At 46.3% G+C, this 18,647-nt stretch overlaps 1 protein-coding gene across 1 annotated transcript; it reads left to right on the top strand.

Moving 5' to 3' along the window:
- Positions 1-6,588: 6,588 nt before the first annotated feature.
- Positions 6,589-14,719, top strand: LOC309403961 (pantetheinase-like; the record flags this gene model as incomplete). The annotated part of the gene is made up of 7 exons (XM_081998266.1): positions 6,589-6,801; positions 6,904-7,034; positions 8,841-9,033; positions 10,555-10,846; positions 12,018-12,391; positions 14,109-14,279; positions 14,539-14,719. The coding sequence occupies 7 exons, from the start codon at positions 6,589-6,591 to the stop codon at positions 14,665-14,667; spliced, it is 1,503 nt and encodes a 500-aa protein (XP_081854392.1). The 3' UTR covers positions 14,668-14,719.
- Between the last annotated feature and the right edge of the window lie 3,928 nt (positions 14,720-18,647).

Genomic DNA, 18,647 nt, shown 5'->3' with positions numbered 1-18,647 from the left:
TCAACATTGTAAAACCACTATTAGTCTGTAAACGTATTAAATTGTAACCCTCTACAATCCATACAATGGAAGAAACAGAAAATACTTCTTTGTGGAGAAGAAGGACTGTATCTCTACATTTATATCTGTGCCCTAGGACATGGTGTCCTCTTACAACTAAGCAACGTAACTATGTGCTGTTGCTAAAAATGAGCAGCCCCTGATTTCCTCACCCCTGCCTGCGTTGCCTCACTGCTTTGCAGTGATTGCATGGTTGCAGGCGTGACCCTTCGCACAGGCTTCTCCACAGCAAGATTAACCCTTCAAGTAAGGAGCAGTCTTCTGCGCAGTCTCTCCTAGCGCGAGAAAAGGAGCAGGACCCCAATCTGAAGACAGGCTACCTCTGACACAAAGCTGATTTAGCGTCACATTGCATCTGTTTCACAAAAGTAAGTCCTCGGAGAACCGCTGTCCCCAGGCAGTGGCAGAGATGGGGGACCATGCAGTAAAGGGGTGGGGAGAGTGGAGTGGGAGGATGGCGGTGTGAAAAACAGAGGGAGCTTTCGGAGAAACTTCCTCTTATGTTGCCCACAGCCACGTTAAGTTTTATTCGGTGGCTTTTTTGTTTAAGCGGAATCAGTCTCTTGCTCCCGGGTGAGTGCCCGGCTCTGCAGGCAGCAGGCGGCGGTGCCTGCTGGTCCAGAGGCGGAGAGGGATGCCTCCCCCCGGCCCAACTACAGAACCCCCCTGTCCTGGCAGTGTCGCTTAAATTTTGCAGGTCAGTGCCCGGCCCCTGCACTTGTAACTTTTTCTGCTCAGCCCTGCCCAGGGTAGTCACCTTCCTGGGCTGACTGTTGTCCTCACTGTTGGTATACAAGGGAGCATTTACTGCTCTGATTGTGGTTAATGTGACTCAATCCATATTTCATTTGGCAAGAAAAACGGGAGGAAAAAAGGCTTCCGAGCTACATTACTTCAATTATCACCAAAATCTCTACTGCAGCCTTTTAAAGGCTCGTATTTAAGGCTCCTGAATGAGCATGCTATATCTAGCAATGTACGTAGAGAAGTACTTAGAGGTGAATATTACCAGATGCAAATCGATGTTCCTAATGCTTGGTCAGCTTTTCTCTTGCAGGGAACTCTCTGGTGCTTGCATTCACCTACAACATTTCTGTCTTTCCTAAGAGTCAGCTCTACAGTGCCGGTCTGGTGTAGGTGGAAGGCAAGCAGCCTCTTGCGCTTCCCACTGTTAGAAAGCCCTTTCCGGGTGAGAACACTGGCACTACTAAAAAGTCAAAACATGGAAAATGTCATGGCAAAAAATGCATTTGAACTGAATTGAAGTAAAAGATTAAAAATGAAGGCCTCTCAATACACAGCGTGTTCCTGGGAACAGGAAAGGTGAGCAGAGGAGCAGGCATACCACTGCACTTGGGGAACTAGCCTGTCCTTCTGCTTCAGGCAAGCGGCAGGCAGGCTGTGGTGGGTTGACCCTGGCTGGACGCCAGGTGCCCACCAAAGCCGCTCCATCACTCCCCTCCTCGGCGGGACAGGGGAGGGACAGTATAATGAGCCACTTGTGGGTCGAGATAAGTACAGGGAGAGATCACTCACCAAGTACCATCACAGGCAAAACGGACTCGACTTGGGGAAATTAATTTAATTTATTGCCAATCAAATCAGAGTAGAGATAATGAGAACTAAAACCAAATCTTAAAAACACCCTTCCCCCACCCCTCCTTTCTTCCCAGGCTCAACTCCCAGTTTCTCCACCTCCTCCCTCCCTTCAACACAGAGGGATGGGGAATGGGGGCTGTGGTCAGCTTATCACACATTGTCTCTGCTGCTCCTTCCTCCTCAGGGTAAGGACTCTTCACACTCTGCCCCTGCTCCAGCATGGGTTCCCTCCCACAGGAGACACTCCTCCACAGATTTCTCCAACATGAGTCCTTCCCACAGGCTGCAGTTCTTCACAAACTGCTCCAGTCTGGGTCCTTTCCATGGGGTCACATGTCCTGCCAGCAAACCTGCTCCAGCCTGGGCTCCTCTCTCCATGGGGCCACAGGTCCTGCCAGGAGCCTGCTCCAGTGTGGGCTTCCCACAGGGTTACGGACTCCTTCGGGCATCCCGCTGCTCCGGCGTGGGGTCCTCCCCAGGCTACAGGTGGAGATCTGCTCCCCCGTGGAGCTCCATGGGCTGCAAGGGCACAGCTGGCCTCATCGTGGTCTTCATCAGGGGCTGCCGGGGAACCTCTGCTCTGGCGCCTGGTGGGCCTCCTGCCCCTCCTTCTTCACTGACCTGGGGGTCTGCAGAGCTGTTGCTCTCATATTCTCATTCCTCTCTCCAGCTGCAACTGCTGTTGCCAAGGTTCTACCCCCCCACCCCCCAATCTTAACTCTGTTACCCCAGAGACGCTGCCACCGTTGCTGATGGGCTTGGTCTCGGCCAGTGGTGGGTCCATCTTGGAGCTGGCTGGCACTGACTCTCTTGGACATAGGGGCATCTTCTAGCAGCTTCTCACAGACGCCACCCTTGTAGCATCCCCTGCTCCCAAACCTTGCCACACAAACCCAATACAGAGGCAATGACGTATGGCTGTCTGGTGGCTTACCTGCCTGATTTTAGAGGAAAAGATTCCCTCCAGATGCATATTTTCTTATGGAAGGCTGTTAGAAGGTAATGTACAGCTAAACAGAAGTGACGGGGAGAACCACTGGGATAGATGCAAGGAATGGTTCTGTCGCCGGCACGTTAAGTGTATTACATCTATGTATAGTGAGATGCTATGTCACAACAATCCCTATGCAGGGATTGAGAGCAGCCCTGCTGAGAAGGACTTGGGGGTACTGGGGGAGGAAAAGCTGGACACAGGCCAGCAATGTGCACTTGCAGCCCAGAAGGCCAACCATATCCTGGGCTGCATCCAAAGCAGCATGGCCAGCAAGGTTGAGGGAGGTGATTCTGCCCCTCTAGTCAGTTCTGATGAGACCCCATCTGCAGTACTGCATCCAGCTCTGGAGCCCTCAGCACAGGAAAGACCTGGACCTGTTGGAGCAGGTCCAGAGGAGGGCCACAAAAATGATCAGAGGCATGGAACACCTCTCCTATGAGGACAGGCTGAGAGAGTTGTTGTTGTTCAGCCTGGAGAAGAGAAGGCTCCAGGGAGACCTTCTTTCAGCCTTCCAGTGCTTAAAGGGGGCTTGTAAGAAAGATGGGGACAGACTTTTTAGCAGGGCCTGTTGCGACAGGTCAAGGGGTAATGGTTTTAAACTAAAAGAGGGCAGATTTCAACTAGATAGAAAGAAAAATTTTTTCACAATGAGTGTGGTGAAACTGTGGCACAGGTTGCCCAAAGAGGTGGTAGATGTCCCATCCCTGGAAACATTGAAGGTCAGGTTGGACAGGACTCTGGCAACCTGATCTAGTTGAAGATGTCCCTGCTCATTGCAGGGAGTTTGGGTGTCGTGGTTTAGCCCCAGCCAGCAACTACGCACCACGCAGCCGCTCGCTCACTCCCCCACGGTGGCACGGGGGAGAGAATTGGAAGAGTAAAAGTGAGGAAACTCATGGTTTGAGATAAAGACAGTTTAATAAGTAAAGCAAAAGCCGTGCACGCAAGCAAAGCAAAACAAGGAATTTGTTCACCACTCCCCATGGGCAGGCAGGTGTTCAGCCATCTCCAGGGAAGTAGGGCTCTGTCACGCGTAATGGTTTCTTGGGAAGACAGATGCCATAACTCCGAACGTCCCTCCACCCCTTCCTTCTTCTTTGTCCCAGCTTTATATACTGAGCATGACGTTATATGGTATGGAATATCTCTTTGGCCAGCCTGGGTCAGCTGTCCCAGCTATGTCCCCTCCCAGCTTCCCGTGCACCCCCAGCCTGCTCGCTGCAGGCCAGCACGAGAAGCTGGACTGTCCTTGACTACTTAGCAACAACTCAAAACATCAGCACCTTATCAACATTTTCTCATCCCAAATCCAAAACATAGCCTCACGCTAGCTTCTATGAAGAAAATTAACTCTACCCTGGCTGAAACCAGGACATTATCCACCCCTTATTCCATACCATTTACGTTATGCTCAGGTACCACACTATCCAATATAACCTCATTAACCACCACCACCCCTTCCCATCCTTTAATATAATACACAGATTATCATCCCCTTAGTCCATAGACTTCCCTCCAAAATGTCCGTGAAATGTCTGCTGAGTTCATTTAGTCCATGACTTTGGACTCCATCCCTTATGGTGGTCACTCAGGACAGGCGAGGGGGGGTGTTGCATGGAGTTACTGGGCACCAAAGCCAGCTCAGGTCAGGTCACTGCTGCACTGGCACTGCTTCTTGTAAGGCTTGTCCTCCATTCGTTCAGGTGGTTCCTGCTATAGTAGTTCCTATAACATGCAACTCAAATCATGGGTTACAACAGTTTAAAGGTATTTCCATTACAGTGTCCACCCCTGGGCCCTTTGTACTGGACCACAGGGTTTAACATTGCAATGAACTCCTCCCCTTGCCCCTGCTCCAGCTTGGACTTATCCACAGACTGCAGTCCCTTCCGTGAGCCACAGTCTCTCCAGGGGTATATCTGCTGTGGCATAGACTTATCCACAGTTGCAGTCACTTCGAGGTGCACCTGCTCCAAAACGGCCATCTCCACGGGCCACACTACCTCCAGAGATAAATCTGCTCCAACGTGGCCTTACCCATAGTTCCAGCTCCTCCAGCAATATACCTGCACTGTTGAGGGCTTCTCCATGGCCACACACTTTGAGGTGCTCCAAGCATGACCTCATGCACAACCAATAATGCTTCAAGGTGCACCTGCTGCAACATAGACTTATCCACAACCACAGACATTTCGAGATGTACCTTCTCCAACGTGGACTTATCCTTGTGCCACAATCCCATCAGAGGTATACCTGCTGCGGCACAGACATAACCATGGCCACAGATGCTTCGAGATATACCTGCTCCTGGCATGGGCTTACGCACGGTCACAGACGCTTCGGGGTGTCCTGCTCCCACATGGACTCACCCACAGGTCACAGTCCCTTCGACTCAAGTTCACAGTGGAGTTCCAGCCTATTCAGTACAGCAGCACAGGAAAAAAAAACCAGCAATACCCCGGCCATCTGCCAGCCCAGGTGCAAGGCCATTGCTGTTATCAGAATCTTCCCAGGCACAGCAGGGTCAGACGATCAGCAGTACAGCAGCAGCGAAAGCAAAATGCAGCCACTAACGAGCACTGGACTCTAATACATGCAGGGAAGGCAAACCCATGGCAAGCACAGGGGCCTGGCAATTAATGGCTAAACAGCAATAACAGCTATAAATTTTATCATCTAGCACATTCCAATCAAACTTGTCATTATCTCAAACCCTTCGAGCCCCACGTTGGGCGCCAAAAAGGACTGTCGTGGTTTAGCCCCAGCCAGCAACTACGCACCACGCAGCCGCTCGCTCACTCCCCCACGGTGGCACGGGGGAGAGAATTGGAAGAGTAAAAGTGAGGAAACTCATGGTTTGAGATAAAGACAGTTTAATAAGTAAAGCAAAAGCCGTGCACGCAAGCAAAGCAAAACAAGGAATTTGTTCACCACTCCCCATGGGCAGGCAGGTGTTCAGCCATCCCCAGGGAAGTAGGGCTCTGTCACGCGTAATGGTTTCTTGGGAAGACAGATGCCATAACTCCGAACATCCCTCCACCCCTTCCTTCTTCTTTGTCCCAGCTTTATATACTGAGCATGACGTTATATGGTATGGAATATCTCTTTGGCCAGCCTGGGTCAGCTGTCCCAGCTATGTCCCCTCCCAGCTTCCCGTGCACCCCCAGCCTGCTCGCTGCAGGCCAGCACGAGAAGCTGGACTGTCCTTGACTACTTAGCAACAACTCAAAACATCAGCACCTTATCAACATTTTCTCATCCCAAGTCCCAAAACACAGCCTCACACTAGCTTCTATGAAGAAAATTAACTCTACCCTGGCTGAAACCAGGACATTGGGCTAGATGACCTTTAAAAGGTCTCTTTCCACTCAAACCGTTCTGTGATTCTATAATTCTATAACTTTGCTCTATAGAAATTCTGGGAAGCAAGCTGCACATAATGGCACATAGCACAGCAACTGGTGAATATTAAGACGCTAGAATAAAGCAAACATTTTTAAGACCCTCAGTTTTGCCACTCAACTTCACAGAAGACTACCTCCAGGGGTGACACATCCACCTTTCACCTGGGTATCAGAATTGAGCCAACATAGATAGCAAAAGTCTATTGCAATCAATGACAGAAAAAAGTTTAACAACAAAAAATGGACCATTCTTTCCACCCATGTGTTTAATAACTTATTTTTCTATTGGCACAATTAATCTTGGCATTGCCCAGTTTTTTAATCTTGTTGAGTTGCGACATCCTTACTGTGTACTGTTAGACTTTCCCGTATGTCATCAGCAACGCTTGATTCCAAGGTTATGCTTTAACAGACCAGCACTTCCTCCTTTCTTTGAAGTTAAACCTTGTCCCTCTTTTCTTTTCTATGCATGCTCCTTTTGCACCGTTTGACCATGACTCAGATCATTCCAGGAGCTGCGAGGCACCAGCCATGCTCCCCTCCCAGCCGCTCCTGCACGCTGCGGTGTTTGCACTCGCAGTCCTTCAGGCCCTTGCCTCCGACACCTTCATCGCAGCCGTCTACGAGCACGCGGTCATCCTGCCAGATGCCACCTACCAGCCCGTTTCTCCCAATGATGCTTTGGCCCTGATGAACAAAAACATGGACGTTTTGGAAGGGGCCATCAAGGAAGCTGCCCAGCAGGTACTTTGTGTATTGTGAGCGTTGTTAATTAGTGTTGTCTTCTCCTGCTGACCCTTCTGGTTCTGTTGATGGGTGAATTCTTAACGGAGCCTGTCGTGTCAGGGCGCCCACATCATTGTGACTCCTGAAGATGGCATTTACGGCTGGCATTTCACAAGAGAAACCATCTACCCCTACCTGGAGGATATCCCTGATCCGGCGGTGAACTGGATTCCCTGCACCGACCCCACAAGGTGATGTCTTCTGCACTGATGTATGTGGTTTTAAAGTAGTGTCTCATGGAGTCATGAGCTGCTCCCAGTAAATGCCTAAGAGCTGTTAATGCTTTTGACATGAGGGTAAGTTGCATGTGAAGGTCAGTTACATGATGAAATTTATAGCATGTCCATGACTAATTGACAAGGGAACCCTGTTACTCATTTTTTTTTTTAATTAGACACTTTAAAGAGAAATTCAAAAAACATACAGAATTTGGGTTACTGAATGCAGAGAAAACATCCTTTTTTTGTACTTGGAAAAGATTTGATGCCAGAATATGCTGCTTCTCATTCTGATTTCAGTTTTTTCACACTATTTTGAATAGAACTGATTGATTGTAAATTCTTAACACTAGTTTTTATTTGCTTTTTGGTTGGTTTGGGTTTTTTTACAAATACCGTGTTCAAATTAAAGCACACATACTATTTTTGTGGACAGCCAAGAACTAGTTTCTGAGCAGCAAATAACAGAGGTGATGGGGTTAGTAGTCAAAGTCCAAACCTCTGAGTGATACAAACCCAGAAACTTTTAATGTTAGTTTTCCACAATTAAGATAAGATAAAGTCTGAATTGCTAGATAGTCTATGCTGTAGAACATGACCTGTCATTCAATCATCATGTTCCAGCAGGGACAAGCTAACCTATAGCCAAGCGCTGGACTTCAGATCCATACAGCATGCAGTAAGTGCTCAGGCATGGAACTACAGCTGTGGTCTGCCTTTTTCACCACAGCTTTCTGCACCTGCTTGATGATGAGATGCTTAGAGCATGTTATTACATCTGTGAGGATGTAATTCTCCAAAGGTCCTGAGAGGAAGATTCAGGATGGGGAGAAGCCCAGGATGTGCAACTTTCTGCTGAGACACAAGTAGCTAAAATACACAGCCTTTCAGCAGTGTGGGGTGTGGTGTAGCAGTGTGTCCCAGGAGGTCTCTATTCCAGTTCTTTGCACAGTTAGTTTTTGTGAAGGTGATCTTTGTGTCTCTTCACTGTCCTAAATCAGGCTTTACATTAGCACCTTGTGGGAATATAATGCCTGCCATCACAGTTTGACATGCCCTATTCCTCGGTGCTACCTATGTATCTTGCATGATGGTCCTCCAGTAAGGCCCAGCCCACCCATGACCTTTCACAGAATGACTCTGATGAGCTTGCCAAAGCTCATACACATCTTGCAAAACCAAATGCACACCTTACAGAGGGTGGTGTCCGCTCTCTTCTGGCCTGGTATGGGTGCTTCAGAGGTGCTGCTAGTTTCTGGCACATGGCCTGTCACATCTTGACCACTGCTGTTCATGCCACGTGTACTCCTGTCCGTGGGAGGTGATGAATTGCCTTCAACACATCAACTGCACTGTTCCACAGCTCAACTCTGCTTGCCCAAAGCTATGGTCTTCAGGTGCCACTATGCCAGATGCTGAGATATCCTCCTGTGTGACACCAAGTTAGTCTCTTCCTCTGCCCAGCAATTTTTCTCCTACCCTTTCCCAGCCCAAGGATTATCTGCTTGCTGCAGAGCAGGTTCTGCATGCCGAGGGGTGCTGGCAGGCAGCCCAGGGGTGGCATGTCCCTCTGGACACTGATGGGAGGGCTCCAGGACCTGCCCCAAGGTGCAGGAACTACCTGATGGAGTGCTGCAGCCTCCCTGTGTATCTGCCTGCCCTTCAATGACCACGGGATAAGAGGTGCTGCCAGCGTGCCCTCAGCACTCCAGCAGTGGACACCACTGACAGCACAGGTTCTTTTAGTCTTTTTTTTTTCCCCCACCTAAAATACATTAGATTTGCTCCAGCACCCGTGCAGGAACGACTCAGCTGCATGGCCAGGAATAACTCCATCTATGTGGTTGCAAACATTGGGGACAAGAAGCCGTGTAACTCCAGTGATCCCAGCTGCCCCAGCGACGGTCGCTATCAGTACAACACCAACGTCGTCTTTGACCCGGAGGGGAAACTGGTGGCTCGTTACCACAAGGTAAAGTGGCTTTGGAAAGTCAGGAACTATTTTTCCACTACTTCCAAAATGTCTTCATTCGACAAGAGAATTAAATGCCAATCGTTGTCCCATGGCAGATTTTTTTCTTCTGTTTATAATTTAAAAGAATCTCTCTCTTGCTGTGAAGTTGTTGACTCCAAATTTGCATTTGCTTCATGTTTCTCAGAACAGACTAGAATGAAAAATGATTGCTTAGGTCCAATTTAGTGGCATATGGTTTTGGTTGACTTCCTCAGTTCATTAACTCCCGATTACTGGAAATCCTACTGTTTGAACAGCTTTGGTTTTCAGTGCCAGGTTTTCATCAGATTACCCTTTCACCTTCCCTGATTTTAAAATGTTCATCTGGATCTCATCCTACATAAGTAGCCTGATTTAAGCAAGACAGGCCCTTTCCTATTGTTTTTTTTTTTCTGATGATGTTTCTGTCCAGCTTTTGCATAATGGGAATTCTCTGGACAAAACCATGGACCTAAGCTGGGTATAAAAAGAGATGAGGGCATTGAAACATTTGCAGCCAGTGAAAGCATCCTTTCTCAGTTTTATGGGCCTGAAACATTTGCAGCCAGTGAAAGCATCCTTTCTCAGTTTTATGGGCCTGCCTGCAAGGTTCAACAAAGTTGTTTGAGGGTCATTGTGCCAGATATCAGGCAGATGTGGCTACATTGAAGGCAGTTGTTTATTTAATGGACTTCGGGTCCAGTATTTCATTTGCTTCTTCAGAGATGATGCCATTTCTTTGTGAGCAAACTGGGTGAGGGGGACACTGATACTGTGGAGGACGGTCCTCCATGTGCCAGCCTGGCATGGCCCAGGCACTGAGTTACAAGTTCAGTACACTTGAATGACTTTTCTGGCTCAGAGGCACATGTGTATTGTCCAGGCCATCTGGCGATTAAAGGCCTCTTCTAGTAATTGTGAATGCGAAGGAAGAAGGAAAACGTTGGACAGCTGAGAATGTCGCAAACTTGGTTTTTCTGTCGGCTGAGATCATCTGCCTTTCCTCCATCACCCCCACCTTTGTTTTCTTCTCCGCTCTGCAGTCTCCCTGTACTGTCTCGCACTTCCTGCTGGTGCTGAGTGCTTCCGGCCCCTCTGTGCACCTCCACACCAAGGTCACCAATCCTGCCTCTTGGCACAAGATCTTCCGTGCTCCTCTTCATTATTATTTCTCTTCTGTGCATCTTTTGGGTCACCAGAATTATAAACTAGGTGGGGAGACTGGAGAGATTATTTTTATGGGAGTTGCAGATGGCTGACACCAACAGACCTGCAGAAAGTTGGCCGCTTTCTTAGCTAGATGTCAGGGCAGTATGTGTCTCCCATATCCACCTTCTGGGCACACTGGTGAGCATACGATTTTAGCCTGACTTCCTAGATTGGAAGCTTCAAACACAGGTCAAAAAACTTCTCTCATCATTCTGAAAAATTTTAGGGAGTGACTCCAGGATACTGCAGAAGGTGCTTTTAACTGGTTTGTCTTTTTTCTTTCCCCTACAGTATAATCTTTTCATGTCAGAAACTCAGTTTAATTACCCTAAAGAGCCAGAAGCCGTCACCTTTGAGACCCCCTTTGGGAAGTTTGGCATCTTCACGTGCTTCGACATCCTCTTCCATGAGCCTGCCGTGGTGCTGGTGAGCGAGTTGCAGGTGGACACCGTGCTCTTCCCAACGGCTTGGATGAATGTCCTACCGTTTCTGACTGCGGTTGAGTTTCACTCTGCCTGGGCTATGGGCATGGGTGTCAACTTCCTAGCTGCCAATACACACTATACCAGCATGTCCATGACAGGTAATTCATTCTCACTCTGTCTGAAAAATCTTTATAGCCACGAATCTTTATTCCCTATTCTGCAGGGTGAGTTTGCAGAGGAGTATAATATATTTATTTGGAAGGTGAAGAGTCTAGTCACCAAATTTTGAATCTGACAAACCCTGTCCCTCCTGGTGCCATACAAAGCACAGCAAACTTGTGGTGTTTTCTCCCTGGCTTCTTAGGATTTTCCTTTCTTTCCTTTAATGCCTCTAAAGAAGTAATAAGTTACTGCCCTTTCTATCTGAGCAGAAACTTCTGAAACTTCGGTTCTTTTCCTCTCCACCTGTAAGTCTGCAATGCTGAACGACAAAAATACTTGTAATCCCAACACAAGCCTCCATTTATTCTGGCCAAATAAAAGACTTATTTGTAGCTGTATTTAACACAGTTGTGGAGAAGTGTTAAAAACAAATTTTCAAGCCTGTTGCCGTAATACTGCTAAGAACTCTGTATTTTCTTTTAAGAGCGTAGCACGGGTTTTCTAGAGCTTAGCTTATGGGATAGTATATTTCTGCTAGACCAGTATCTTCACTGAGCTGTGAAACCCCAAGTGTTGGCTTGGGGCTTCTCATTTGAAATGCCTGACAGTCTACTGCTTGTTGTCCATTTTATGTGGCTCTTCAGCAGTGATGGGTACAACAGATCTTCTTTGATTTCCCTCTGTTGCTTGGCATTGGTCAGGTGTGAATTCCCCACGTGGGGAGGAGTCCTCAGCTAGTGTAAGTGGGGCTGGACAGCTGCTATCTCCTTCTGTGTTCACCAGGACAGGCCTGTGATACTTGCCTGTGTTGTGTTTTGGATGGTCTCAATCAGTAGATGGTTCTTTTACATCAATTAGCCAAGAATAAAGGAATTCTCAGGCAACTCTGTTGCATACAGGAGAAAAGAGAACTGGGGAGGTCATAAATACAACCATAACATAACATCCTCTGCCTTTGGCTACACTGAGTGGACTTCACCCAGGGAAATAAATGCTATTCTTTGCCAAAACATGAGCTCTATGCACGGAATTTCTGATGGTCACCTTCGGTGAGACTAAAATTTCTGTAATATTTATAAAATAGTGAATAAGCTAGCAGTAGGGACAATTAAAAGGACAATATGAAATTTTTTATTCTTTTTGGACTGACCATTGCACTCTCCCCAGGGAGTGGTATTTATGCACCAGATGGAGCCAGAACATACTACTACAATATGAAAACTGAGGACGGTCGCCTCCTCATTGCTGAATTAGATTCACAGCCTCGCCTTTCTCCTGCCTCCCCACCTGCTGTCAACTGGAGCTCATATGCTCTGAGTGTTCAAAGATTCTCACCAAATGACCATGATTTTGGAGGACTCATCTTCCATGACTGGTTTACTTTCACTAAGCTCACTGAGCCTGAGGGGAATCTCACCGTTTGCCAGAAGGACCTCTGCTGTCATTTGAGCTACAAGATGGCAGGGAAAGAAAACGACGAAATTTATGTGCTAGGTGCTTTTGACGGGCTTCATGTTGTTGAAGGACAATACTATCTGCAGGTAATGATTCTCTGGGGAGGGGTTACTTATTTTAGGAAGCTTCCTTACAGCAAGAAACCTCCAGCTCCTGTGGGGGAAAAAAGACAACGACTTTTATGCTGGTGTCCTGATACCCTATTTGTTAGCAATGGGAAGTAATTGCTAAAACATCAAAGCCTGCTTACCTTTAAATCCAACAAATGCAGTGGACAGGTCTTTAAACTTCTTTTAAGTTCCCAGAGTGCACTCACTGTTATTTTAAGCATGCAGTATTGGCTAAATTTAGGTTCTCTTTTGTGCCTATCTACAGTAAGTGTTGTGAATCCCCTCTAATCTTCATGAAAAGGTTGCTGTTGAAAAATCAGTTGATTGCATCTATCTTTATGAGACGCTCTGATAATTTAGATTCACAGAGATGTTATTTTTTTGTCATTACTCAAATCATAGCAATGAGGTTTACTAAATGGCATACAACTCTTACTGGAAATGTCCACTCTGCCTTTCCTTTAATCAAATGTTTGGGAAGGCAGTGAGCAACATCCTGGTTGAATTTGCTTAAAGTCATATTAGAAAACCCTCTTGCCTTCATAATTAAGTTATTATGCCAGCGTATTCTTTTTTTAGTTAGTTACTTCTCTCTGTCAACATGTCCTTTGCATACCGTCTGGTACAGACTCCAGGATATGGGGGGAGGTCTTAGCCAGCAAACAGCTCATCTAATACATTTAAGAAAGTAGCTTGAATAAATTCAGTGAGCTTGCTTGGAAAATTTACTTCAGTGATTGTGCCAGATGGTCTCTACCAGTACTGAATTTTTTAAAGACAGGAATTTCTACACTTCCTTTTTCCCTCAGTATTTTTTTCATTTCCTCAGAATGTACTGAGAGAATTTGATTCTTTATTTCTCTGCTTATTTGCATTTCAACATGAAACCATATTTTCTGATGAATAATAGTTCTGATGTTTGCAAATACACCACTTCTATCCCACAATATCTGCCACAGCCAAAATCCTCCATCACCACAGCAAAACCATCTTCACAGGAGAGCCAGCCCTATTTCATATTTCTTTATGGTGTCCATAAGCATTTATCAGCTGTAACCTGGAGAATTAACTCTAAGGACAAATCATTGCCATTCCTGATTTCCTCAATGTGCTGCAACTACTAACACAAATATGTAACAGAGGATGTTGACTTCATCACCTTGACATATATTCACCAGGAGTTGGATTGAGAACATAAAACTCAGATTCCTCATGGACTACCAGGACATCTAAAGAAGTGTCATTAGCAACATGTACAAATATCAGTAAGAGGACCTGTGTGGATAGATGCACAATGTACCCATGAGAAGGGCTTTTTTTCATTTGCCTAAAATTTCCATTCACAAACTCATCTCACTAAGACATGTGGGAAAGGAATATTCAAACGAGAACTGGCAATTGGAAGAATTGGTGGAAGTGACAGGTTTGGCCTTCAGGGATGAAATAATGTGCTCTAGCAGCACTTAGGTGAGAAACAGGTTATTCTTAATTACTAAAGCAATGCAGGTCTCGAATATCCCCATTCAGACCAAGGAGTGAAAAAATAAGCTACAACTAAAGAGGAATTGCTTAAAGACTATGAAAGAGATCCTGTGATGGTACCTGCTCCAACACACACTAGCTTTGATGGCACAAGGCTTTCCTACCAGAGTGTTTCCGTCTTGCTAGATATGCTGTTGTCTTCTCCCCACAGATATGCACGCTGCTCAAGTGCAAGAGCACAGACCTGCACACGTGCGGGCAGCCGGTGGAGACTGCCCAGACCGAATTTGAGATGTTCTCCCTCAGCGGCACCTTTGGCACCAACTACGTCTTTCCAGAAGTCTTGTACAGTGGGGTACAGCTGGCCCCCGGGGAGTTCGAGGTAATGGGGCACCCTGGAGCTGTGTCATACTAGGTTCTCTGTGGTGTAGTAATAGAACAAACTCTCTCAAAACAGCCAAAGTGACCTTGCTCATAGTGAATAATCAGACCTATTAAATACCTATTAATGAAGTCACTAGTTTCAGGAAGACATGTGCTCTGACGTACCTTCTTCCTGTTTTGTCACATCTTGCTGAGTTCTTAGCCTGTTCATATGCGTACGCCTCTAATTATGTCCTTCTCTTACCTTTTTCAATCAGGTATTGAATGATGGGCGCTTGATGAGTAAGACAAGACCAACAAAACCAGTCATCACTGTGACGCTTTTTGGACGGTGGTATGAAAAGGATCATCTGAAACAAGACCCCCAGCCACTGGCCTTCCCGTGATGTTACTTACTATAACTGAAGCTGTACACTATTTTATGTCCAAATGCGATACAGCATCCTCTACTACAACAATCACGATTCTTATTTCCAGTTTCACAAATCTTCTTATCAATGTGCTTTGGTTTAGTAAAAATGCAGCAATATTATTTTATTGCTACCATTTATTAAGAAGTATCTATTTCTGTATCATAAGATTACTAATCTTTCATTAGTGCAAAATAGCAGTTGTGTTTCTCTCTCTGTTTTCTGGATTTTTATTTTTCTAGCCCCCAGAAAATCTGTATTGTGGGCCATAGAATAGGTTCCTATGAAAATAGCATTGCAGATTTTATAATTGCAGATTATTATGAGGCCAGTAAATAAAGCAGTGAAAGATATGATTTGTGTCAGCTCCATACAAAAAAGCTCAATAATTCTTTGTCTCTCATATACAACTACTTATGCTGACCTATGTAAGTCTGCTCTTTTTTACCACATACTTTTTTTTTCCTATTTGTGTTGCTTTGGTTTTGTTGCCTTTATGCCATCGGTGCACATTGTGTGTCACATGGCAGCACAGAATAGCGCATCATGGAGGCTGAGGAAGAGCTCAAATCAAAGAGCCAACCCTGAAACAAAACCTGCCACTGCTTCTTGGTCAGAACTCAACATGAATCAGCATTTCTTTGAAATTTCTGTCAAACCAGGTCTTGGAATTGAAACCTCAAAGTATTCTGCTTGCCAGCTCTGAACAGCTTATCAACACCTGCTGGCTGTACTGGATGCTATTCAGTGCTGGAGCTGTTTGCACCCAGTAAAGAGATCACCAAGTGACCTGGTATCATATAGCATCTCTTCTCTCCCACCTTCTCTTGTTCTTTCTGGTTGTATAACACCAACATATGTGAAAAAAACCTTGTCCTTTGCTCCTTCATGATAATTCTGGGTGGTGCTGCCCTGAAAATTCATTTACTGTGAGAATTAGGGGGGTTAGATTTCTAATTAAGACCAGCTACTGCTGGTGAGAAGGCACTGTTCACATCTTCGTTTCCTCTTCTCCCTCAGCAACCTGTGCTTTTTTGCTGCTGTTGGATCCTAGCGACCTTCCTTCAGCATATCAGCGTATAAAGATGTGCATGTTCTATGGCTGTGTCATTAAGAGCCTATTAGTCTAATTCCTCCTTCCTTTTCCCCACACTGGCACCATTCCTGGTCCCAGCATGGTGCCTTCAAGGTCGTCAGTCCCACGTACTTCTGTTATGGAGCTGGTGAGACGTTGGGAGTGCGAATACTATCCAAATTTCAGCAATGATTATCACTGCTGTACACCGTATAACCTTTTCTGTTTTCAAATGCAAATAGATACTCACATGTGATGTAACATAGTGTCATGTCTAACATAATGACATGTTTATCAAGAGCCCCAGACAATGTACTCTGACTCATGGAAGCTCAACATCAGTGCTGCTAGAGCCATGCTCTCTTAAAACCTTCTTCACTGTTGAAGTCAGTTACTGCCTGACTGATCCCAGTCTGGCAAGGGATTATCCAGCGTGATGCTCTTCCCACGGGTACAAGCTCAGTGCAGATGCTGTACTTGTCCCCCGGGAACCTGGTGGGTCACACCGCAGCTCTCTCCCAGGGAAAGGATCTGGATTTAAGGGAGGCTATGGTGCACAAGAAGGTCTCATCTTGCAGTGCAGAAGGGATTAAGCGGGAGCGCGTGGCTGGTCCAGGAGCTGAGTGGCAGCTCCTTCAGACCTGTTCACTGCTGAGACTGGTCCTCTGGCTAAGGCCCTGTATGTGCAGGTAGTATATGACCCCAACTCTGAATCTGGTGAGTATCTTGAATTCAGGATTTGGTTCAAGGCCACTGTGGTTTGGTTTAGGTATATATGTATGTTGAATATTTTCCTATAGAAGACTGGCATAAGCCATCATGGCACTAAATTCTTTTTGCTACAGAGATTGCTTAACATTTATTGTTGTGAAATGTGTTATTGCGTGAAATGAGTCAAGCATATAGAAAGTAATCCTGTGAAGTCTACCCACGCATCCGCATACCAACTCAGTCTGTATAAAGACAAGGCTGTGTGGAACCACTGAAAACAAATGCTTCTTCCAGGAAAGTGAAGGAAAAAAGCATTTCGTTACCTGACAGCCGAGTTAGAACCAAAGAAGGTAAGAAACTTGGGCAACCAGATAAAAGTGATTTTTGTCCATGTGCAGCTTTAGCTTCAAGATTTCTGCTGGAGTGATCTGTAGACGTAAGAAAACAGGTTGCAATAGGCAAAATTTGGAAATTGTGATTCCCATTTGTGATACTCTTCCAACAGAGACCTTTGGGGATCAGAGATCTTCAGAGCTCAGTTACTGAGCAATATTCTGACGCATTTGCTTAGACAAACAACCTGCCTGGCAGCCCCCCCGTGATGTGGAGCAGTCCCCAAAAAGCCCCGCAACTCTGAGCCGGCGCTGTGCTGGGGTGGCACGGGTAGTGCCCGTGCCGCAGCACCCAGCTCGGGTCCAGCCGCCTGCCTCCTGCAGCCCTGCCTGCACCCCACACCCTCAGCTTTGGGCAGGAATGTGTCCGTGCTGGTCTTTGCTGAGATTTCCCAAACTCTGGCTGGTTTTCCTGCTGTGACCTGGGTTTGCCTTGAGCTGCATTAATACAGCGATGCCACACCTGAATCGTTTGTAAATCTGGCAAGCGACATGTTTCTCCAGCTGGAGCACAGTGGTGACTTCTCCGTGACTTTTCTGTTGGCGGCGTAAGGCAGGATTGCTCAATGCTGGCAGCTCTCTTGCCTTCGATGTTGTGAGACTTTCCGGGCAGGGTGATTGCATCTCCTGGTGTCGGCTTTCTGCCACTCTGCGGAATTCCCAGATTTTGTGCAAGACTTTCCCTGTTTAAAGTCCCCTGGCTTTGCTTGCCCCTGTCCTCCTCTTGGGCGACTTCCAGGCTCCAGACATGGGGCTTCCTAAAGATCGTGCCTCTGCCGTGCTTTTGGTGCTGTCTGCTCTGGAGGCCTGTGCCCTGGACAGCTACGTCGCAGCCGTTCACGAGCACAACGTGGTCTTTTTCAAGACATTCAGAACAGAAAACAACACAACAGAACAGGATAGGCTGTTTCAGTTGTAAGGGATCTACAATGATCATCTAGTCCAACTGCCTGACCAATTCAGAGCTGATCAAGTTAAAGCATGTTGTTAAGGGCATTGTTCAAATGCCTCTTAAACACTGACAGGCTGATGGACAAAAATAAAACTTCTGGGTGAAATTACATCGTGAAGAGGAAGATATTGCCAGGATGAAGAATATATTCCTTGATTTCTTATGGAGTGGTAAATATGATTAGCCAGGTTATATTCCTTTATCCTCACAGACATACTGCAGGTCTAACGAGTTTTTTTTATGAAGCATCTGAAACTACAGTAGTAATTTGTTATTTCAAAAATACTATGCAAAAATTACTTTCCAGAAGAAAAAAATTGCTTTTTATGAGCAATTTCAAATTGTTTATTGTGCAAAAATTTATTTTCCTAACAAAAATAGTAAAAAAAATTGTGTTGTTCAATTCTTTCTCATAAAACAAGCGAGTACGTTAGCTCTAGGCAGAGATCAGCACAGTTCAAGGGCTAGTTTATACCGCAGTATGAGCCTGGGAGGGAGGACGCTCTCAGGACATCTGCTACGACTATAATAAGCTATTGGCCACAGGCAAGAGGCATGGCAGGACCACATGTCTCATAAGCGGAGATGAATTGGCTACACTCTGAAGCATGAGGGCTGTACGTCACGCAGGGGGTCTGCCTTCAGCACCAGCTGCACTTTTAACCGATGGCAGCCACGCGCAGTAAGGTTATATGGAGTAGTGTGCCCTAACCAGGGCAGTCTGGGCTCGCCCCAAGACGGGTTTGGAAGCCCGGAGGAGGATGTACAAATGCAGCGTGCAATTGCTCCTTCCAGGGAGCCCCCTGTAGATCAGCATTGCTTCTGA

Source organism: Phaethon aethereus, assembly GCF_964289735.1.
Source record: "Phaethon aethereus genome assembly, chromosome: 3".
Classification (NCBI taxonomy): Eukaryota; Metazoa; Chordata; class Aves; order Phaethontiformes; family Phaethontidae; genus Phaethon; species Phaethon aethereus.
The sequence above is the reverse complement of the archived record's forward strand: the minus strand, read 5'-3'. Positions and strand labels throughout refer to the sequence as shown.